The sequence below is a fragment of the Phalaenopsis equestris genome, unplaced genomic scaffold (assembly GCF_001263595.1).
Source record: "Phalaenopsis equestris unplaced genomic scaffold, ASM126359v1 Scaffold210636, whole genome shotgun sequence".
Classification (NCBI taxonomy): domain Eukaryota; kingdom Viridiplantae; phylum Streptophyta; class Magnoliopsida; order Asparagales; family Orchidaceae; genus Phalaenopsis; species Phalaenopsis equestris.
The window spans coordinates 77,363-101,474 of NW_018229707.1; the positions used below are offsets into that span (position 1 = coordinate 77,363).

At 36.0% G+C, this 24,112-nt stretch overlaps 1 protein-coding gene across 2 annotated transcripts in view; it reads left to right on the forward strand.

Annotated features, from left to right (window-relative positions):
- LOC110036770 (plant UBX domain-containing protein 1) overlaps positions 1-24,112 on the forward strand; it is a 58,475-nt gene that overhangs the window by 24,929 nt on the left and 9,434 nt on the right. Inside the window, exons 5-7 of one of the 2 annotated variants that reach the window (XM_020741298.1) lie at positions 6,966-7,095; positions 10,971-11,075; positions 11,759-11,784. In XM_020741298.1, coding sequence (XP_020596957.1) covers positions 6,966-7,095; positions 10,971-11,075; positions 11,759-11,769 — 246 coding nt within the window. In that variant the 3' untranslated portion in view covers positions 11,770-11,784. Of the gene's footprint in view, positions 1-6,965; positions 7,096-10,970; positions 11,076-11,758; positions 11,785-24,112 lie in introns of those variants that run through there. The other variant, XM_020741297.1, reaches the window with a different exon arrangement.

Genomic DNA, 24,112 nt, shown 5'->3' on the forward strand with positions numbered 1-24,112 from the left:
AGAATATTTTATATTAAATTGGTGAAAATATTTTTATTGCATCATTATTATATCATTGAAATAACATTAAAATAATTTTAATATTTATTATGTCATTCGATTCACCTTAGATCATTTCTAGTTGAATTATTGAACTTTGAACCTCTCATTTGCTCTGCTTAATGTCCAATCTGTTTTTTTTAACCTTGAGAATTGCGACATTGCTATAAGGTATTTTATCATTTTTTTTTTACTCGAGAAATACTCTAGAAGATGCTAACTGTGAATACTTTTCATGAAGAAACAAGTATATAAATACATAAGAAATGTGTAGGAACTTTTATTTCTTTTCAACAGACAAATGATTTATTGTAAAGTAATGAGTACATTTAATTTATGATGTCCATGGAGGCTGATTGAACTTTGCCAAGCCAGTGTGGGCTTTATTGGTGGTTTAATGAAAGCTGAAGTTCAAGGTAGGAATGTGAACAGTAATTGGTTTTGAACTTGTCAATAATTTTTTTTCAAGTTTTAAATTGCTCACCTTATTTCTGATTTGCTGGGCTGATTTCTTAAATGTGAGAATGTGATCACAAAACTAAGAGGCACGTGCATAAATCTAGGCTTTAAAGGACAGCTTTGGGTGAGCTTTTACTTTGGGTTTTTAAACTGGCATAAGGTAAATTCTGGATGTGCCTCAGATTGGCCCTCTTGCTTTGCTGAATATGTTCTTTTCTGTCTCGGCGCTGTTGAAACATATAAAACTAGTATTAATCTCTTGATTAATCCTGGTTTTTCAAATAGAATCTCATTCTTGTCTCAACTGGCTTGGATCGATAATTTTGTAATGTTGTTAGACCGGTCTTGGTTATTTTTGCAACATACTACTCTCAATGGCCTTTGTTGTGGCATCATGAGTCTGTTGGAGTGTGGAATGATTAGAATTTTTTATACCGGAACTAGTTGGGATGTGGCAAAACACAAAAATAAACTTTTACTAATATAAAAATAGTTTTACAACACAACTCAAAAAAGAGGAAATTACAATAAGAGAATAATCTCTAGTTAGGGGTTGTAGGAAAAGATTCGAAGGCGTGGCGGTGGCGGCGTCAGTGGGGTGAGTGGTTTTTTGGGTAAGTAGGGATTGTGTTTGGTTGGTTGTAGGTAGGTTAAACAGTGAGGTCGTGGAGGAAGTAGCGAGGCGATAGAGTGGCGAAGGAATATGGGGGTGGTTGGCAGTTAGGGGAGAGGTAAGAAAAGGTGTTGGGGAGAAAAAGCAAAGGAGATTGGAAGTTTGCAACACCATCTCGGAGTAGGATACAACCAAAGCACCACTTATTGTTGGATACAACCCTAACAAGTGGGAAGAGACTCCACACAGTAGATCAGAAGACAACTCCACTGAACTGACTCCCCACACACAAAGGATAACAATTTATAGATTTTCGTTGGACAAAGGAAACTTCTACACAAGGCAAGAAGAATCCATAAAGACCCTTTCCAAACGAAGATAGGTGCGACATACTCATGAAGCAGCTCCCGGATCGTGACAGTTCGCGATCCCGCCCAACTTCCCCAATGAGAATTCGCGATCTGCCTTCTGCTAACGCGTGGGATTGCGACCCGCCCAGCTTCCGCTCCTGCGAAGCATCGCTGGGATTCTTACCTCATGGGATTGAAGCGCCCTACTTCAGGACACATTCAACACCCGCACTTGGGCGCTGATTCAACACCTGCATCAGTCTCCCGGGATTGGGGAAGCTTTGACCTCAAGGTTTTAGGCTCTTCAAAGTATGGCGTCAAGTCGATGACGTTGAACATGGTTGAAATGTAGTAATCCCCAGACAGATCGATCTTATAAGCGTTGTTTAGCTTTTGAAATACGCTGAAAGGTACATCTGCTCTCAGCTTAAACTTTCGAAATGATCCTATGGGAAATCTTTCCTTTTTTAACCGAACTTATACGAGGCAGCCTTGTTGAAATGTTACTTCTTAGATTTTTTTTTGTGCCTAATATTTGAGGTTTTGCTTAACAATCTCCTTGCCAACGTCTTCATGGAGCTTTTGAATCTCATGAACTCATTCTGTGGCATCTTTGCTGGTTTCCGAAGATTATAGGAGTGACATCAATTCTTATGGCGTGAGCGGACTGTCTGTACACAATCTTGAAGGGAGTTTATCTCGTAATTTGGTTGATGGATTGGTTATAGACGAACTCAGCTTGGGCTAGATAAGATCTCACTGTATTATGTTTTTTCCCACGACATATCTTAAGAGATTGTCGACGCTTGGGTTTACTACTACTGTCTGCGGATGAGTTGCCTAGCTGATTTGGAGTTTGGTACCAAGCTTTCCCTATCCTCTAAAAGTGGCTTAGAAATTTGACATCTTTATCGGAGGTGATGGTCTTAAGAATTCGGTGCAACTTTACAATCTCTCTGAAGTATATATCAACGATGTGAGAGACGTTTAGTGTCCGGTGATTGTATAAAGTGAGCCATCTTAAAGAATTTGTCTACTGCAACCATTACAGAGTCTTTGTTCCTTTGAGTCCATGGAAGTCCTAGCATGAAATCCATGCTGAAGTCCACCCACGGTGCCTCTGGTACTGGAAATGGTGCGTATAATCCGTCGTTTTGAGCTCTTATCTTTGCCAGATGACAAATCCTATATTGCCTGACATGTCTTTCTATATCTCTTGTCAGATTTAGCCATAAAATTGCTCTCATATGAGGGTGAGGGTCTTGTCCCTACCGAAATGGCCTGCTAGTCCTCAACTGTGGCCTTCCTGGATAATGGTCTCCCTTAGTGAACACTGGGAAATGCACAACTAACTCTGGTGGAACGGGTATCCATCTGTGCGGTAATATTGCCTTGCTGGCTTCTCCTAACATTGCTCCTATATGTTTTTGAAATCTTCGTCTGCTTCATATGGGTCCCTTATGACCGCGAAGCCCCCCAAAACTCGAGCATGCATGGATCTGATAAATAGGTGTTGACGACTCAGTGCATTTGCTACGCAGTTTTGGCTTCCCGCCTTGTGTTTTAGCACAAACTAGAATGAGGTTAGGAATTCCACCCAGGTGGCGTGTCTTCCATTTAGTTTGCTCTGACTGTTAAGGAATTTTAGGGCCTCATGATCTGTAAATAATATAAAATCGTTTATCAATAGGTAATAACTCCAATGTTCCAAAGCTTTTATGGTGGCGTAGAATTGTTTGTTGTAAATTGAGTATTTCTTCCTGGACTCGTTCAACTTTTCACCAAAGAAAGCGATGGGGTGTCCTCCTTGGCTTAGTACTGCTCCAATCCCCACGTCGGAGTCATCACATTCTACCTCGAAAGTTGGTTGTAGTCATGTAGTGCTAGCACGGGTGCCTGAGTCACCTTCTCTTTCAGTGTGTCAAAACTGTTCTAGGCTGCTACTGTCCAAGTAAACTCCTCTTTTAGAAGTTCAGTCAGAGGGTAGGTGATAGTGCTGAAGTTTCTGATGAGTTTTCGATAGAGGATGTCAACTCCAAAAATTTCCTCAACTCGATAAATGAATGTGGTACGACCCAGCTGATAATGACCTCTAACTTTACGAGATCCATTTGAATGCCTATACTAGATATGATATAATCCAGAAAGCTTACCTGACTTTTCACATATAGTTGCTCGGCTCGCAGTACCTCAGATACAACCTTCAGGTGACGCAAGTGATCCTCCTTTGACTGGATATAAAGTAGAATGTCATCATAGTAGATAATGAAAACTTTTCTATGTGAGGTCGGAATACCTGGTTTATTAATCTCATGAAATTGCTAGGTGCGTTCGACAGACCAAAAAACATAACGGTCCACTCATAAAGTCTGTCCCGCGCCTTGAAGGCGGCCTTCCACTAGTCTACTAACCTCATCCGTATCTGGTGATATTCGACGCGCCAGTCAATCTTGGAGAAGATAGTGACTCCATGTAGATGGTCTAAGAGATCATCCAAGCGAGGTATGAGAAATTGGTACTTGATGGTAATCTTGTTGATGGCTTAGCTGTCAATGTACATTCGTCGCTATTCATCCTTTTTAAGCACCATTAGGGTAGAGAGTATGCAAGGGCTGCTGTTTTCTCTAACTAGCCCTCTTGCAACGAGATCCAACACTTGTCGCTGTAGTTCTTCATACTATGCGGGTCTTAATCTGTAGATTAGTTAGTTTGGCAATTTGGATCCTGATATAAGGTTTATAATGTGTTGGATGTCCCTTAATGAAAGTAATCCCTCTGGTAAGTTGTCTGTCATAACATCCCGAAAGTTCTGTAGTTATGGTTGTTGTACTGCTGGTACCTCTCTTTCCTCGCTTCCTTCTAGGAGGACTAATGCTAGTGTAACAGGGGTATCTCTAACTGACTGCAGGAAAGCGGTACGAGGAACTAATGCTATCTCTGTATCGCTCCTGTCTTTTGTATCCTTAACTGGTAGTAAAACAATACGTTTACCATTCTTCTTTAAAAAATAAGTGTTCTTGAACCCGTCGTATCTTGTTTCTCTTCTTCAACCGGGTAAGGGAATATGACTAGTGATGCTTTTGTGTTCAATCCTAACTTTTTCATCATGAGCGCGGACACCACGTTCTCGTAGCTCTCACTGTCGATGATCAGGCTGCAGACGTTCCCCTCGACGGTGCACTTGTTGTGAAAAATGTTATACCTTAACCAGGATTGATGCCCTCTGGCTCGAACTGCAGTGTTTGTCGAACGACTAACGCTTCTCCTTCGTCTCCGTGGAGCAGAAGCTCTTCTTTTGGACTCTTTAATTCCTCATTGACATTCTCAACAGCGCCTTGATTTGCAAGTGTGACGTCTCAGCTTGTTGGGCCACTGGAAGCTATGTGACCGTAGTCGTAGCACCAGAAACACTTTCTGGCTAGCACTTTATTGGAGGAACCAACTTTCTCTAGCTTTTTTCCGCTCTAATCTGCTTTATCTGTTCATTGTCCAATTCTGTTATTTCCTCCCGAGTCACCCTTTTTGGTTGTAATAGTTGCAAGTGACTGCTTGGCTGAAGGTGGTGGTCTGAAGGACGACGGTTGCCTTCCACCTTAATGGCTAGTGTCTGGACATCCCCAATGTCCAGTATGACTCTAGTTATACCACATTACTAATGGAGGTCTTTAGACCCCCGAGATATTTAGCTATTGTGTGCTTCTCTGGCTTTGTCAGCTTGCGCTTTAACTGCAGGTGGTCGAACTGTGCCATGAACTCCTCAGATGATAGATCTTGTTGCTGCAAGTAATGAAGTTTTAGGAAAATGTCCTGACGATACTACTGTGGGAGGTATTTCTTCTGCATTATCTTCTTCATCTTATCCCACTTAGTTATCTTCTCACTTCTTTCTCTCCTTCTCTACATTTGTAGATTTTCCCACCATAAGAAGGCATCATTCTTTAGTTTAATTCTAGCTAGCTTGACTCATTTGTCCTCTGGTATGTTCTTATTTTCAAAGATTCTTTCGATTGATTGCAGTCAGTTGATAAACTCATCGGGGTCCATGCCTCCCTCAAGCTTTGATGCCAAAGTCTCACTGCCCTTCATAAGGGGTCTCTTCTCTCGGTCCCCTTAGATATTGGATACCAAAATGGTGCGGTCGATATTCCTCGCCATTGTGATCTTCCTTGTGGATCATATTTAGATCCTCGTCCCTGTCTTCCTCTCGACTTTCTCGATCGCGGTCGAAGGCAATATCTTCTTGGTTTCAGTTATCCAACTCGACTAGTCTCCGTTGCAGATGATGAATTTCTCGTTAGATCTCTTCTTGAGTAGAGCTTGATGCATTTCTTCGCAGTGGCATGGCTAGAGTTCGGAATAAGAAGGAATAAAATTTGATGGAGGTGGATTGAGTAGGGGCGGATGCTAGGAAACCCTAAGATGAGACTAGGGTTGGACTAGCTCTGATACCAAATGATACTAGAACTATTTGGGATGTGACGGAACACAAAAATAAAATTTGATTAATATAAAAATAGTGTTACAATATGACTCAAACAAAAGGGAAACACAGTAATAGACGAATCTCTGTTAGGGGTTGTAGGAAGAGATTCGAAGACGATTGCGACGTTGGCAGGGTGAGTGGTTATTTGGGTAAATATGGATTGTGTTTAGTTGGTTGTAGGTAGGTTGGATGGCGAGGTCGTGGAGTAAATAGGGGGGCAGTAGTGAAGGAATAAGGGGTGGTTGGTAGCTAGGGGAGAGGTAGGAAAAGGTGTCGGGGAGAAGAAACGAATGAGATTTGAGGTTTACAATACCACCTCGGAGCAGGATACAACCGAATCACCACGTAGCGTTCGATACAATCCTAACAAAATGGAAGGGACTCCACACAAGAGAGCAGAAGACAACTCCACTAGAACTAACTCCCCACACAGAGGACAATAATTTATAGACGACCGTTGTACAAAAGAAACTTCTACACAAAGCAAGAGGGTGGTAAGGCAAGAAGAATCCAGAAAGACCGTTCCCAAACGAAGACAGGTGAGACAGACTCACGAAGCATCTCTCTGGATCGCGAGAGTTCGCGATCCCGCCCAACTTCGCTGGATAGAGAGAATTCGTGATGCTCCTCTTGCTAACGCGTGGGGTTGTAACTCACCCATTTTCCACTCCCCGCTTTGGGTCGCATTCAGTGCCTGCACTTGGGCGTTGATTTAGCGCCTGTGCAATTATTTTATTACAATATTAAGATTATCATTTATGTTTAATGTTTAGTAGTCATTTGTCTATTGATTATTATAATATATACTCATTATAAGGATATTCTCTTTTAATGTATTTCATGCTCTTTTTTTAGCCTTTATATTGCATGCTTGTGTTAGCATTAAGATTATTCAAATAAAGATACAACTTTTTAATAATTTCTGTCATTTTTCAGTTGATCCATGTTTTTTCTCACATTTTGTCAATGATCAGAGCTTCCTTTTTAAATATTGTTTAACCTTCAATTATTTGTGCTGAAGGCTGTGATCAGGTTACAATTTCCAGACAACTACATTCTCGAGGCCAAATTTCAACCATCAGAGAAAATTCAAAGTTTAGTGGATCTTCTCATGAAAGTGCTTGCCCAACCAGATCTGCCATTCTACTTGTGTAGGTGTCTCTTATTGTCAGCATTCATATGGGAGAATATTTATAACATTTATTTTTTTGATCTTCATCTTGTCAATTTGATCCTCTTTGTAAATAGCAATTTGAAAAAATCTCCCTTGCAATATCTCTTTATTCCTCAAACCCTTTAAACTGTAAATTCTTAATTTGGTTTCTTAGCTCAAGCTTTTTAATTCCAAAATTATTGGTAATTGGCCTTATGTTTAAAATTTGATGGTCGTTAGCATTATCGAGCTTTTGTTTTCCGTAATTCAGTTCTTCCTCTCCTCATCCTAACTCATTTGTTGGGCAAAGTAATTTACAGTCCTTATTGGCCGGAGATCCACAGAACTTAGCATTGTTCCCTCGTATACTAGAATAATTTTTTTCTTGCACAGTAGTTTCAATTTTATTATTTTTAGACCTATATAAATTGATTTAAAAAAATAATTTTCTTTCTGTTCAGATTTTAGGCTATCATGCAAATCAATTACCAACGTTTATTTTTTGATATTAAATACAATTTGCTTATCGTAGAATATTTATTTGACCTTGACAAATTTATTTTTGTTTCGTACTTCATATTATTTCCTTCAGTTTTCTCTGTTCTTCTATTTTAAGGAAATTTTTATGGCTGAAAATAGACGATGATGCAAATTAACTGCTGAAATATAAATTCATAAGAGGTTGGAAAGCCTGACAAAATTATTTTTGTTTTCGTACTTCATATTGACCCCACGTAGTGGGACTAAGGCTTTGTTGTTGTTGTTGTTGTTTGTACTTCATATTATTTTCCTTCTTCAGTTTTTCACAGTCTTTGTTTTGTTAAATCTTTGCACAGAAAATCCCACAGAGAATTCTTCTCCTTGGGACAAAAGCCGCATGCTAGGGTTGGAAACGACCCTCCTCCCTTCTTATTCTCCTCTGCGACTTTGTTTCTTCTCTCGTTTGGTTAAACATGCAACTCTTCCTTCTCCTCTATCGATCAACTAGGGAATGCACGAAGCTTTTCCTTCTCTCAATCTCTCTGGTTTCTCTCATTAGCTTGTTCTCTGTAGGCTATGAACGAAAGGACCAATAGAAGGCCTCCCTCAATTTCACTGAAACGAACCGTCTCAACAGTTAATTCAACTCGACACATCTTATTTCATATTATTATTATTATTATTATTATTATTATTATTTTTCAGTTATTATAGTGTGTCCTTAACTTTGGTAAAGGATGGAAATTACATATACCCTTGGTAGAGTATACTTACAATAATAGTTATCAGGCTACTATTGGGATGATCCCATATGAAGCTTTGTATGGAAGAAAGTGCAAGACAACTTTATGTTGGGCTGAAAACATATGAGAGAATGGTTATTGGAGCTGACTTGATTGATGATGATACTGAGAGATTAAACTAGTCAGAAACAGATAAAAGGCAATGCATAATAGACTGAGGAAATAGTTCTATGTCAAGCACAAACTTGTTGAGTTTTTAGTTAGAGACTTTGTCTTTATTAGAGTTATCATTTCAATCGCTTTTATGAAAATTTAGTTAGGTACACACCACCATGGATATTGGCAAGAGGTTGTGATTGTGCCTTTACCTTCGTATTGTTTGAAATGTCGTATGTTTAGCCACTTCGTTTCTCAATGTCATCATCTACACCCCCACCTCAGACCAAAGAAGCAAAGTGCTCTGCCAGATGCAGTGATTCTCTCTACTCTTGATATGCTCCAAGTTATCGACATTATTGATCTTCAAAAGGATATCCTTGAAGATGTCACTATCCTTACAGGCAATATGTCAACTATTTAGCCTCCACACAATGTTGTGTTTTCCCATCTTTGGATTCTCCTTTCGTGGGGGCGAGGGAGACATTTCAAACTTCACCTGCTCTAGAACCTATTACTGATGTTACGAGTGGCAATATTGCTACTACTTCTATGCCGCCTCATCAGGTTGAGTGAGATGTTAATGTTACTCAGGCACATCGGGTTCATGATGTGCAACAACCTACACCTATCCGACTACCTTTGGACTAATCCACTGATCAGATAAGTCAATCCTCGGATGAGGAATGACAGATTTACACATCCAGAAGAAAGAAGAAGAATGGAGACCTACTTGACCTCAGAAATCTGATGGATGATACTTTGGTTACTTCGGGTAATGATACCCACCTTACCAATTTGTTAGTCGACTCCCTTTCCGAGAACTCAAGGCAGAGGCAGGACTAAGCTGAGTCGTCCTAGTTTTTTGCGCGTGTTGGTGGTTTTTTTGTTTTTTTTATCTTATATGTATCTTCTCTTTTTTTGGGATTTTATGTGTGTTGTATCATATGGGTTGAGTGTCTTCTTTTAGGTCTACTCTATAACAACAATTAAAGTTGAACATTTGAATCTATAAAATTGGAGACAGGGAGTTAGTGAGACAAGCAATCAATGTTAATTTGAGTAATTATTTTCTTATATGTATTAAATTGATGTTTTATTTTATAAAGACTTGCATTATTGTTTCAGATGCATACTTTTATAATTATATGCATGAAATGAATAAATGAAATGATAAAAATGGAAAGGGATTGTTCAATGACTTTAAAATGAGGTAATTTAAAAAAAATGAAATAAAAAAAGGTTAGGTTATTCAGGATTACGCACAAATGGTATTGACAGGAGATGCGACGTACCCATGCATGAAAAAGAAAATAAAAATGGTAAATGTATACCTTTGGGGCAAAATTTGAAGGCATCTACGGATATAATTTTGGGAAACATCCGTGTATGACGGTAATCATGATATGACTTCTTAAAGAGGTTAAAAAAAGATATTTATTTAAATTAAAATAGGAAGGGTTAAATTAAAAATGAAAGCTTACAGTTTGATTTACTAATAAATTGTATTTTCTTAAAACGTTCATGCATAATATTTGCATATTAATTTAATGCATAAAAATTATAATTGCTCACTAAGTGGCGTAACTTATTGTTGAAAATTAATGGTTGCTTTCAGGAAAATATTAGATTGATGCGACTAACATATGAGAATTTGTTTACAGGAAACTACTGGTGATAGGTAGTTTATTGTGTTTTATGATTGTTGTTATTATATTATTTACTTATGAGTATTGATATACTGTTGTGTATTCATTTGAGCTATTTTACTTACATCTATGTTGTTGATTTTGGATGATTTGAATTTTGTGTAGTGTACTTTATGATTTCTTAGCAGCTATTTTATAAATTGGAAGTCATGCTAATTTGTGGAAAGTAAATGAAATGTTAATTACAATGTCTGATTATCTGTTCTCGCCTTGATTATTTTCAAGCTCCGGGCCGGGTCTTGACAAAAAGATATATTTCTTCTAATACATGATAATAGTGCTATTTTAGGCATGATATTAATGATTTGATTGCTAGGTCTGTAAATATGAAAGTTTAGATGTGAGATATGTAAATTTCTAATACATGATAATAGTGCTATTTTGGGCATGATATTAATGATTTGATTGCTATGTCTGTAAATATGAAAGTTTAGGTGTGAGATATGTAAATACGTAAGAATTGTGTGATAGGTAAATCTTATAGGTAAATCTTTATTGTTTATTGTTAACGACGTGGTATAACTTGTGTTTTTTTACTGATTGATTAAAAATTTACTTTAAGTTTTCTAAAAAGAAATTAGAGAAGAAAACCTGGCTGCTAATTATTGTTTGAATGACTCTTTTTTGTTCGGTTTGAAGCTCAGAGCTTAAACTTTATTTTGTGCGATTAAAAGTTCTTCCTGACTTGAACAACTAAATTTAGCCAAGCAAGTTAGTAAAAGCATATTCTGGAATTTATCTTTACTATACGTGATGATATATGTAAATTACATATTGATCTGCAGATACCACTCCGCCTAAGGAAAAAATCAAAGATTTTTTGAAGGATTTTTACTCAGCCGGTTTTGCTCCTGGAGCTATAGTGTACTTCTCATATGATCTTCCCAAAGGTTTGTTTTCTTTTTTATTTTTCTAGAATTTGAATTTGGATAATCTGTGGCATTTTCTGCTTGCAAATTTTTTTCAATCTTGAAAATAAATAATCCACCGAACAATCAAGTTATTTCTCAAGTACACTGCAAATCGAAATTATATGAACTTCGGGAGGGTTGTGGTACTTATACCGTAGCCTTATTAAGCTTTACCCTCTGCATGCTTTAGGTTTTTTGGTAGAATAGTTTTTTTGGGATGAACTATGAAAGCGGTTCTCTAATCTGAATGTTCGGCTTCAGAAGAATGTTCCTTAAATTCCTTCTCTACAGTGACTCCTCTCAGTAAATCGTAGAACATGATTTCTATTTTTCTTTAAGGCAGATCTCTGTTTCCTTCTATGACACACCTTTATATAGACAAAGAATGTTAGTTACAAATAAAAAGTGGATAAAACTTGCTACAAGAATGCAGAAGTTATAAGGATACGATACCGACTTAACACCAAATGTGGTATAAGAAATCATTATTACACTTATAGAAGTTACAATGATACTATTCTTGACTTTTCTTGGATAATGGGTGGCATTGTCACTTTTTGATATTAATGTTCTTTATTAGAGTCACTTGGCTCTCTTGTTAGTCTTCTCGAGACCTGTTTTAATATTCTCTTGCCCTCCAATTCTTACTTTGTCTTTGACAGATCCCTCTTGATGGTACAATGGTTCTTTTGGGATTCCTCTCCCCAGCATTGAAAGTCTGTCAAAATTTCTCTTTGCAGCTTCTCAATCCTCTCAGCTTGTCATTCTACGGGTCTTCTGAACAAATCAAATTACCTTCAGATTAAACCCTGCTCAGGAGGTGTTTCGCTCTTGTGACCAATATGAAGGAGAGATGGGAAAGTTTTTTCTCTTTTTGGTAAACTACTTTGCTTTGGAGGCCATCTCTTGGTATTGCAATGGATTGTAATGATTTGCTTCTTTGACAGTTGATCTTCTTAGACTAGCACTTGGTCACTTAGAGGAGGTAGAGCTTATTCCACATCGTCATTCAATATTGAAGGTTTGAATGGTTTTGAATTCTCGATATTCATGGCCTGAGTAATTGTTCCTTTGAGCAAGCAAAGCCAATTGTTATGCATTGTTCTTGAGAATCTTGAGCGCTAATGCCAAATCGACTGACAGATTTTTTTGACTTTTCTCATTTAGTCTCTCCTTGATGATACGGAGTTTTATGGCATCTCTTGAATTTTTCTCCTTGTAATTATATTGTAATTTGGTGAGTTGTTTTGCTACCATAGAGTGAATACACTTTAAGAATCTTTGAGTCATCCTGAGTCAATCTATCCTTTTGGGATTTGCTATAGAATGAATCGAGTTCTCCAAATTAAAGGACGCTACAGCAAATAACCCAGATATCTCTATCGGAAAATGTTCTTTTCCAGCAAAAAAAAAAAAAAATGGAGTTAGTCTTTTTGACCTATCATGGTTTCCAGAGAACCCTTCATCCTTCTAAAATGCTTTCCTGCGACATGAAATCTGTCAGAAATATATTGATGAAAGTTTTCAAAGTTACTGGTGGATTTGGCAGTCAATAGTCCACCATGAATTTACCAGTTGATTTTCTAGTCACCAAATCGTTATATAATTGTTTTTTTTTCCTGAAAAATTAGAAAAACAATTTCTAGAATGTGGATTGTCCACAACATGCAAATTATAGATCACATTAATTTTTTTTATGAGAATTGAATATCCACATAAATTTAATATAATATAATTATTGAACATAAAAAAATAGTGCTCATTTAAACCAAAATATAAATTCAATTTATTATAATTTTATTATTTGTTTTTCATTCATTTTTTGATACTGGAGTTAACCCAAATTATAGTAGGAAAAATAAATATTATTACTAAAAGTAAATAGGTTGTTACAATAAAACATACTTAAAAGGGAAACTATAACAAACACAACACAAACTCACACTAGAGCTCGATCCATGGGTGGTGGAGATCGGCTAGGTGGTTGAGGAGCGGAGTTGTGGCTGAAATGGATTTTGGGTGGTTGGAACAACAGAAGGAGGGGTTGGAATTGCGTTGGCAATGAAGTGAAGGGCTGGGACAGTGTGAGCAGTAAATGGGGTGGCAAGCGAAGTAGTGAGGCATGGTGGGAAAGTCTAGAACAACAAGAAACCAACAGGTTATTGTATTCCGGATAGTGGTAGCCAAGGGGTGAAGCGGGGGACTGCAGGACAACAATGAGCGGCTGTCTGGGGCGGTGTTAGCAAACAGGAAGGGCTGGAATGGGAAGACTCAGTGAAACACATCGAATTGGAAGATAGCAATGACAAACAAGATGATCGGGGCGTCTGCAGCGATGGAGAAAAATATGCAGAAAAGCTTAGGAAGATAATCATCACCACAGGAGAGAGATACAACCAGAGCATCGCCCAGTTTCTTAGATACTGACGCGGCCTTAACTTAAGTCTAGATGCATTTGCACTCTGGGACCTTACGCAAGTGTACATATCACTTTTGTAATATAGGTCTTTTGAGTCTAGGTTGTCGAACCCACAGGGAGCAAGGTGTTTAAGTTTTAGAAAAAATTCCAGCCTACTTAATTTGTTCTTAGCTTGGAAGTAAAATTAGTTTAAAGTTGACTAATTCTACTAAATTGCAAACTACTCTTAAAAGTTTACTGCTACTGAAATTCAACTTAATATAGTTGGATTGGTGAGAATCAAGTTATCTACCTTCCCTTGTAATAATCTAAGTGGAGTGAAGGAAATGAAAAATGCAAATTGTAAATGAAGCTAGTGACAAATAGGAACAACTATCTTTTTTACCCTCTTCCGAGTGTATAAAGAAGATTGGTTAACTTTGTTTTAATTTCTTAAATGCCAATTTGAACCCATCAAACATTTTTTCCCTAACATTTGCATATTTCTGCAAAGTACCTCACCATACCCTATAGATCAATATGAATAACCTAGTCACAACACATTTGAACTAATCACTTGGTCAGAATGAAAAGTAAATGAAGACTTGAAGGTTACTCATCACATTATAAATTTAACAAAAATTTTAAATGCATTCTTTCATTCCTGCACTTCCTACTTAATCACTACAATGAAAATGTAAAAAAATTACTCATAAAGCATTGAGAAAACACCACAAACCATCTTTGAAAACAAGTAAATCCACTATAGAATTGTGTTTACAAAAATATAATAACAAGTGTACACAATACTTAGCTTTCCCCTTTACAAAGTGCTGAGAATGCTTCCCCAAGGATCTTTTAGTCCCCCTTGCTGCTTTCCTCAAGTCTCTCCTCACTTTCCCTTGAAATTCTCTCCAAATCCCTCACAAATGCTCTCCTGCTCTCTGTCTCTCCTGCTCTCTCCTACTCTAAAGGACTGACAAAAGACTGCCAAAACTTCCAAAAGACCCCTTCTTCTTCACCCAAGAACCCATTTATCGTGTCGAATAACTCCCCACGTCATGTAAAGGAATTGGTGAAAATTGCCCAGACAGTTTTTGGCACCTAGGCGCCAGGGGACTGGCACCTAGTCTTCAGGGGGCTGGTACCTAGGCGCCAGGCTCTCTGTCGGCCAGTTTTAATATGAGCACTTCACCCAAGAACCCATTTATCGTGCCGAATAACTCCCCACGTCATGTAAAGGAATTGGTGAAAATTGCCCAGGCAGTTTTTGGCACCTAGGCGCCAGGGGACTGACGCCTAGTCTTCAGGGGGCTGGCACCTAGGCGCCAGGCTCTCTGTCGGCCAGTTTTAACATGAGCACCTAAGCACCAAAAAATCTGGTGCCAAGACGCTGGTGTAGTGGCGTCTTGATGCCCACTGGCACAAGCCTCTCAGGTTCCCAGGGTGGGACTAGTGCCTTGGTGCCCAAAGAATATAGAGCCAAGGCGCCGATTACTTGGGTCTTCCTTTGGTCTAAGTGATCTCCACTTTGTTCCATTTCTTTGCTACTTTTCTCCACTTATAGTACCTGTTGTACTTTCTAGAAAAAAATATTAAAATACCTTTCTTTAAAGTTTAATTTCTTCCATAAAAATGTGCAAAATATTAAGGAAATTAAACATTATTTTTTACACATTAAAATCCCTCAAACTTAAACGTTACTTGTCCTCAAGTAACACTAGAATGTTAATACCAAAATTATTTAACTTTAGGGAATGTGTTTCATTAAAATTAACAACAATTTTACCTCAAAAAATTCATAGCGTAAATTTAGAATAATTTTAATAAACAAGTTTAACCCTAGTGTATGAGAAAACATTTCATCCAACTATAAAAGCCTGATTTCATATTTACTTTAAAAAGTAATTAATACTTGTTAACTAAGATACTTTCAATGATGGAAAAAATAGAATTTAAGCTCTTCATTTAAAAAGACTTACTATTACATATAAGTAGTTTACGAATGTAATGTAGCTTCAACTTTGAAAAAAAATCAAGTGAAACCAATTTTTTATTAGGTTTCTCCTCAAGCTTCTTATCACTCAATATTTTTTTTTGATCACTCTTTTTTTGGCTTTAGCATGAGTATTTCAATCCTTAGCATAATTTTATGACAATTACTATATCTGGATAGACATTTAATAGTTTTGAATTCCACTGTTATCTTTCTAATGTAAAACATACCACATTCCTCTATCTTTAAACTTTTGAAAATATGATTTTAAGAGAAGCTCAATTCTTATAAAGTGTATATCTAAGGATACCTAGTTTTACAAATATATAACTCTTTTAAAAAATGAATAGTGAAACCATTTTTCTAATGTTGAACTACAAGCTAACTTAAGACTGGTCTAGTCTCATTTACATAACATTTTAAATAAAAGATACTATGTCATTCCTTTCTCAAAGTTGCAGTAATTCTAAGTTGATATCACATACCTCAAATCTCTTTTAAAACATAACAATTTACGTACAGGTTACTGAGGAAAAATATGATTAAGCATTTTTAAAAGATTTTCCTCCCCCTAAACTTAATTTTTTAGCATATTAACCAATGTAAAACATGAATCTGAGTAGGGAGAAAATAGCACAGAAATACCTTTACCACATGTGTCTATCAACAAAATTGATTGTTATAAGCAGGACCAACATATATGTTGTAGCATGTAAATCACATCTAAACAGGATTAAAATGAAATTACACTAGAGAAAATTTAAATATTACAACAGATATATAAAAATTTGTCCACTGTAACAAACATAAATTAATGAAGAGAGTAAAATAGCAACAAGAGCAAATAAAAATATAGTCCAATACATCCACATATAGAAAATAAAAATAAATCACTCATCCTCATCATGACCATGACCATGACCATGACCATCACCATCATCATCATAATCACCATCACCACCATCATCATCATCTTCTTCTTCTTCTTCTTCCTCATCCTCATCTATCTGCTGGCTGTGCTCATATATCTAGTAAGGCGGACAAATTGAAAACTCCGCTGAGTTGTCCCCACCGATTCACTAATTCCTTCAATACATTTCCACTTAAGCAGCTTGAAAACTGACGGCATGATCATATTGGCATTTATTCTACCAATTTATATGCGTCAAATGATCATCAATATCATAAACTTCCATCTGAATAATGGAGATGTCATTCTCCATCGTCTTCAATTTCTCTATTTCTCTGACATGGAAGCTATGAAGCTATGTTAGTGGAAGGATGAGGTTGTGAATAAGATGTGGAAGGCTAAGAAGAACTCTGTCTGCGCCCCAAAGTAGCATACTTACTATATAAATTAACATTAGCCTTGGAAATGGGGTTTAATTGATGTAGCAGCTTCTCCCATCCCTCAAAAGCAACACTAGACTGTTGACAAAGGGCAGAAATAGTTGAAGGATGTCCTAACCCTAAATTAGATCCTCCCTTTGTGGCATTGATAATGGAGTGATAGATTAGAGCTCCTATATCAATCGATTTCATAGTTTGGATGCAATAGTTGAGAGTAGCTCTCTCTCTTGTTATCTCACTCAAATTGGTGGAGGGTAGGAGCTTGACCAAAATGAAGTAATGTCAGCTTTGTAAGGTGCATTCAGTTTAGATGAAGAGAAGTTCATCTTATGATCATTCCTCATCATCTTTCAAACTTCTGCATTGGCCAAAAATCTAATGATTTCATCTAATTCAGAATTAGTAGGGACGAAGCTGGAGTACCAACTCCTAGGGACATTTTCCAACGTGAATAACACATTAATGCGCAAAGGGGAGATATCCACCTTCTTCTCCCTCACAAATACTGAATCATCAAAGGTCTCAGGGGGGTTGACATAGAATTCCCTGGCTATAGAAATCATCGCTACAGCCGTAGTATAACAAAAATTCTCCCAGCCTCTCCTAACAATCATACTTTTCACCTGACGCCCGAGGCTAATGAATCCCCTCTTCGCAATCAACTTCTTAGACACTAAAAAGTCATTGTAATGCTCCTGAGCTTTGGAGCACAGAAATACCTTTCACTTTGGAGCTTTTCGGAAAATAATTTTAATCATGTATTATACAGTAAAACCTTCTGTCCAGGCTCAAAATATTTTCCAATAATCTTTTGATTGCACCACTTTTTCATTTTCTCTTTATAAATTGTCGCATTTTACAAAGATTCTTGTCTAATCTCATATAGACCATTTAACTGTTATAATTTTTTCTCACCAGCATCTATCATAATATAATTGAACTCTTTAATATCACAATAAGTTTTATGTTTTAATTCCACTGGTAAATGACAAGTTTTACCAAATATGAGCATATATGGAGATATTCCTATGAGTGTTTTATAAGCAGTCCTATAAGCCCATAATACATCATCTAATCTCAAAGATCAATCCTTTCTATTATGTTTGAAAGTTTTTTCTAAAATCCTTTTGATTTCTCTGTTAGATACTTCTGTTAAATCACTCGTTTGAGAATGATATGCTATGTCAATCTTATGTTTAATTTCATACTTAGTAACCAATGTCTTAATTTTTCTATTTCTAAAGTGGTTCCCCCCAACACTAATGATCACTTTAGGCATACAAAATCTACTAAAGATAATCTTCTTTAAGAATTTCACCACACTTTGACCATCACAATTTGGAAGAGTCGCTGCCTCAGTCCATTTTAAGACAATTCGGAACTATCAAAATATATAAATTCCCTAACAAAGATACAAAGAGGCCAATAAAGTCTAAACCCCAAGCATAAAAAATTTCAATCTCGAAAATAAAATTTATGAACATTTCATCACACTTAAAAATATTGCCCACTCTTTGGTATATATCATAAGTTTTAATATATTTATTCACATCTCTAAATAAAATAAGCCAATAAAATTCAGATTGCAAAATTTTAAAAGCAGCTCTATCAACTCCAAAATATCTCCCAAATTCAGAATTTTGACATTTCTTAATAATTTGAAAGGTTTATTCTTCGGGTATACACCTTATAATCATTTGATGCTTACATTTCCTACAGAGGTATGAGTCATCTCAGAAGTAGTATCTGGTGTCATACCATAGGACATAATATCACTAACTATAAAATTATTATGTCAGCATACTACGGAATGTGTCATTCAGTAATATCAAACTGTTGCTTATGGATGAATTTCTTCCATTGATGGTATGTCATACCATAGGACATAATATCACTAATTATAAAATTATTATGTCAGCATACCACAGAATGTGTCATTCAGTAATATCAAACTGTTGCTTATAAGAAAAGTTTTCATTGATCTCATCTTCATAATCACATAAACTCTTCTGATAAGTCGTCCGCTACTTGTTTCTCAGTACCCTTTCTACCCACTACTTCGATATCAAATTCTTGTAACAAAAGCCGGTTTAACATTCTTTTTTAACATAAGATATCTAATAGCAGAATTGTCGGTATGAACAGTAAATTTTGTTTCAATCAAATAGAGCCTAAATTTATCAAAAGCATTTACTATAACCTATAGCTCATTCTCAGTAGTGATAATTAATTTCAGTTTCATTAAGAGTTTTGCTGGCATAATATATATCTTTAAATATTTTATCGTGTCGTTGTCCAAATATTGTTCCGATATCAGTCACTTGTATCTCACATTAACTCAAATGATTTCCTCCAATCAGGTGAACAATAGTAGGAACAGAGAATATCTTCTCTTTCAGAGTATTAAAGACATTTAAACATTCATGGTCAAAATTAAATAGTGTGTCATTTTCTAAGAGTAGAGGTTTAGCGATTTTACAACATTTCAGCACTTTTGTCGGATGATCTAAGCAAGTGTCAAATGAATGACCAAACATTGAAAAATCCAACATAAATACTTCTATTCCTTTCTCAATTAGGTCACCAAAAATACACATCATACATCGCTGAAATGCATCAAGTGTGTTACATGACCCAAAGGGCATTCTTCGAAAAACAAAAGTTCCATAAGAATTTGTGAACGTTCTCTTATCTTGATTCTCAGGAGCAATAAATATCCGAATATCCGTCTGAAAAGCAAAAATATGAATGACAACTAATCTATCTAACATCTGATCCAGAAAAGGTAAAGAAAAGTGATATTTCTAAGTGACAGAATTTAATTTCTTATAATCTATACATATATGCCACCCAGTGACATGTCTAGTAGGAATTAATTAATTATGTTCATTTACAGACACCGTCACGACTCTTTTCTCAGGAACATTGTGAATAGGGCTAACCCAAGTACTATCTGATATATGATAGATAATACATGTATCAAATCATTTCAATATTTTCTTTTTAGCTACTTTCTTATGAGTTTAATCTCCTTTGATAATCTGTTCGGGATTTATGTTTTTCTTTCATCATAATCTTATGCATACAAATTTAGTGACTAATTCCGTCTATATCTGTTAAGGTCCATCCGAAAGCTTTCTTATAGAGTGACTAATTCCTTCTATATCTGTCAAGGTCCATCCGAAAGCTTTCTTATGAATATCCATTAATTTCTCCTCTTGCGAATGAGTCAAATATGAGGATATGATAATTGACAATGTAGATCACTTCCCCAAGTAAGCTTACTTTAAGTATTTGGGAAGCACCATCATCTCAAGTTCAAGGGATCCTCAATAAAAAGAATAAGAGGTATATTATTTTCTGTTATATCTAGAATTTCAAACCTTTCCCAAATAATTTTTGACTTACCTTCTACCAGTAGAGCATATTCATCTAAAGAGTACAAAGTTTTCTAAGTTTTCCTAATTCAATTCTGGCTCTACTATTTTGACTTCATAATTCTCTTGAAAATGACAACTACACAAATAATCAATCAAATCCATGCAAAAAAATGACTTCATTTCTTTCAGAAGGATACTTCATAGATTTTAATACATTAAATGTAACCTCATGATTATTTACCCTCATATTTAATTCAAATTTTTGCACATATATTATAGCTCGTCCAGTGAATATGAAAGGTCTACCTAATATTATGATAATTTCTTTATCTTTCTCAATATCTAAAACAATAAAATCAACAGAAAAGATAAATTTGTTCATCTTTACGAGAACATCATCTATCACCTCCTTGGATAAGTGATCGATCGATAAGCTAATTGAAGGGTCACAGTAGTATGAGACACCTCTCCTAATCCTAATCTTTTAAAAATAGACATTAGCATAAAGTTTGTACTGGCTCCAAGATTACATAACGCTTTACCATAAAATCCCTCTCTAATTGCACAGGGGATAGTAAAGCTCTCAGATTCCTTAAGCTTCTGAGGAAGCTTCTTCTGAATGATGACACTGTACTCTTCACTGAGTGCAACTGTCTCATAATCTCCAAACACTGCACTCTTCACTGAGTGCAACTGTCTCATAATCTCCAAACTTTTCTTATTGAGAATATCTTTCATGAACTTTGAATAACTTGACATTTGCTCTACAGCCTCAACAAAAGTAATATTAATAGTAAGTTTTTTTAAATACTTCAGAAAATTTCAATAATTCTTGATCCAATTTTTGTTTTGGAGACTTTGAGGAAATGGAGATAGTGATTTTTTTAAATTAATCTTATTTAGTGAGACTATTTTTTCTAAAACTTCAGAAATATCTTCCATAGATTTTTCAGGTTCTGCAGTCTCTTTTTCAATTGCAACATCTTTCAAAACTACATCCTTTAATTCTCTTCCACTCTTTAACAGCTTTAGCATACTCACTTTTCTTCTCCTTAAGATTAATCTGTGTTGCTAGGAAGAGTTCCTTAGGGTTGATTGTTAAGTGAGTTACCAATCTGTACAAACTGGTTTTCTATATTCCTAATTGTTGCACCTTGACATTGCAGTTGATTCTTCTTCTGCAATACAACTTCTTTTCCTTGAATTATGGGTTAGAGTTAAATCCTAGAGGATAAGAAGGTTTGTAGTTGGTGCTACCTACTTATTCCAATTTCCTAAAGGATTTGCTTGGTTATTTCTCAATTGTTGGTTTCCCCCGTCAGAGTTGTTGTTCCAACTAAAGTTATGATATTTTTTTCCAACTTAGATTACAGAAATTGGAATAAGGGTTGTTGGATATATTGTTAATTGCATTTAAGGTCTCAAATGATGAAGAATTAGTATCAACCAATAGTCCAAACAAAATTTTCTCAATTACCGGAGGTACTTGAGGTTGGTTCATTTCGAATTGTTTTTACTTCCTAGATATAGCTGCTACCTGAGAAGTTAAAATCGAAAGTATATTTGTGTCATGTACACTAGCTACCTTCATTGGGTCTACTCTCTTAGAACGCCATTAGAAATTGTTAATGGATATCTCCTCAATCAAAGAATAAGTCTTATCAAATGGGTTTGACATGAGCGATCCGCTAGTAACAACATTAATAATAGATCTAAGGGATCTTACTAAACTATTATAAAGAGTCCGAATAATCAGCCAATCACGCAGTGCATGATGTGGACACTTCCTAAGAAGCTCCTTAAATCATTCCCAAGCCTCGTATATTGACTCACCTTCTTGTTGAAAAAATGAAGCAATATTATCTGCAATTTAGCTGTCTTTGAAGGTGGAAAATACTTAACTAGAAATTTATGGGCTAGTTCACCCCACGTCCTAATTGATCCAGGTGCTAATGAGTTCAACCACATTTTGGCTTTTTTCCTTAAGGAAAATGTAAAAAGCCTAAGCCTCAGAGCTTCGTTTGACACGCCATTATAGCAGAATGTAGCGCAAAGTTTTAAGAAACTTGCTAAGTATAAATTTAAATCCTCAGACGGGGTTCCCCCAATTTGGTTGTTCTACACCATTTGGATGATGACAAACTTAAGTTCAAAGGTGTTAGCTTCCACGGTAGGGTTTGAATACTTTAGTGAATTCCATCTGTCGTAACGTTGGCATAATCCCTTAATGATCTATGCACGTTATGATGATCATTAATCGATTCCTGAGTATCTAAATTGATATGTTGATTGTTCATCATTTCTTCTACAAGTTTGTGAAATCTTTTCTATTTTCTAATCCTCCTAATAGTTCTCTCTAGTTCTGAGTCATAGGGTTCAAGTCCTTTAGATAATGAATTATGCATTCACTAACTAAAGTCTCAACTAGTAGGTTTCACACAAACACACAAAACAAAGACAAAAATGTTTTAAGAAATTTTTTCTTTTTTTTTTCACACAAACAAGCAAATACACACAAAAACTAAAAATACAGATTTCCAAGTCTAAGTTTAAATGGTTCAACTAAAATTCTCATAAGTTAACTACACCATCTCTCATCGGAAATGGCGTAAAAAAGACTTTGATTCGCTCTGGAGCCTTATGCAATTGTACGTATCGCTTTTGTCTCTCATCGGAAATGGCGTCAAAAAGACTTTGATTCGGCCTTAACTTAAGTCTAGGTGTACTTGCACTCTGGAGCCTTATGCAATTGTACGTATCGCTTTTGTTATATAGAACTTTTGAGTCCAGGTTGTCGAACCCATAGGGAGGAAAGTGTTTAAGTTTTAAAAAAAGTTCTAGCCTACTAAATTTGTTCTTAGTTTGAAAGAAAATTTAGTTTAAAGTTGTGTTAACTAATCCTATTGAATTGCAAACTACTCTTAAAAATTTACTCCTACTGAAATTCTATTTAATATAGTTGGATTGGTGAGAATCAAGTTATAAAGCTACATTCCCTTGCAATGAATCATGTGGAGCGAAAGAAATGGAAAATGCAAATTGTAAATGAGGCTAGTGACAAATAGGACCAACTCTCTTCTTTACCCTCTTTCGATTGCATAAATAAGATTGACTAAATTGGTTTTAATTCCTTAAACCCAATTTGAACCCATCAAAGATTATTTCCTTAACATTTGCATCTCTTTACAAAGTACTTCACCATACCCTATAAATCAATGTGAATAACCTAGTTGTTCTTCCATATCTCTCTCAAGTCATTATAGGTCACAACATATTTTAACTAATCACTTCATCATAGTGAAAAATAAATGAAGATTTGAAGGTTCTCATCACATTATAGATTTAACAACAATTTTAAAAGCATTCTTTCATTCTTACACTTTCTACTTAATCACTACAGTGGAAAAGGTAAAAGGACTACTCAAAAAGCATTGACAAAACACTACAAATCATCTTTGAAAACAATTAAATCTACTATAGAATTGTGTTTACAGAAATATAATAACAAATGTACACATTACTTAGTTGTCTCCCTTTACAAAGTGCTGAAAATGCTTCCCTAAGGATCTCCTTGTCCCCTTGTTGCTTTTCTCAAGTCTCCTAATTTTTCACTTGAAATTCTCTCCAAATACCTCACAAATGCTCTCCCACTCTCTCCTGCTCCAAAGGACTGACAAAAGACTTCCAAAGACTTCCAAAAGACCCCTTCTTCACTCAAGAACCCATTTATTGTGTTGAATAACTCCCCACATCATGTAGAGGAACTGGTGAAAACTGCCCTGACAGTTTCTGGTGCTTAGGTGCTAGGCTCTCTGTCTGCCAGTCTTATTATGGGCACCTAGGTGACCAAAAATTTGGCGCATAAGCGGTTGCCTCTCGGATTTCCCAGGGT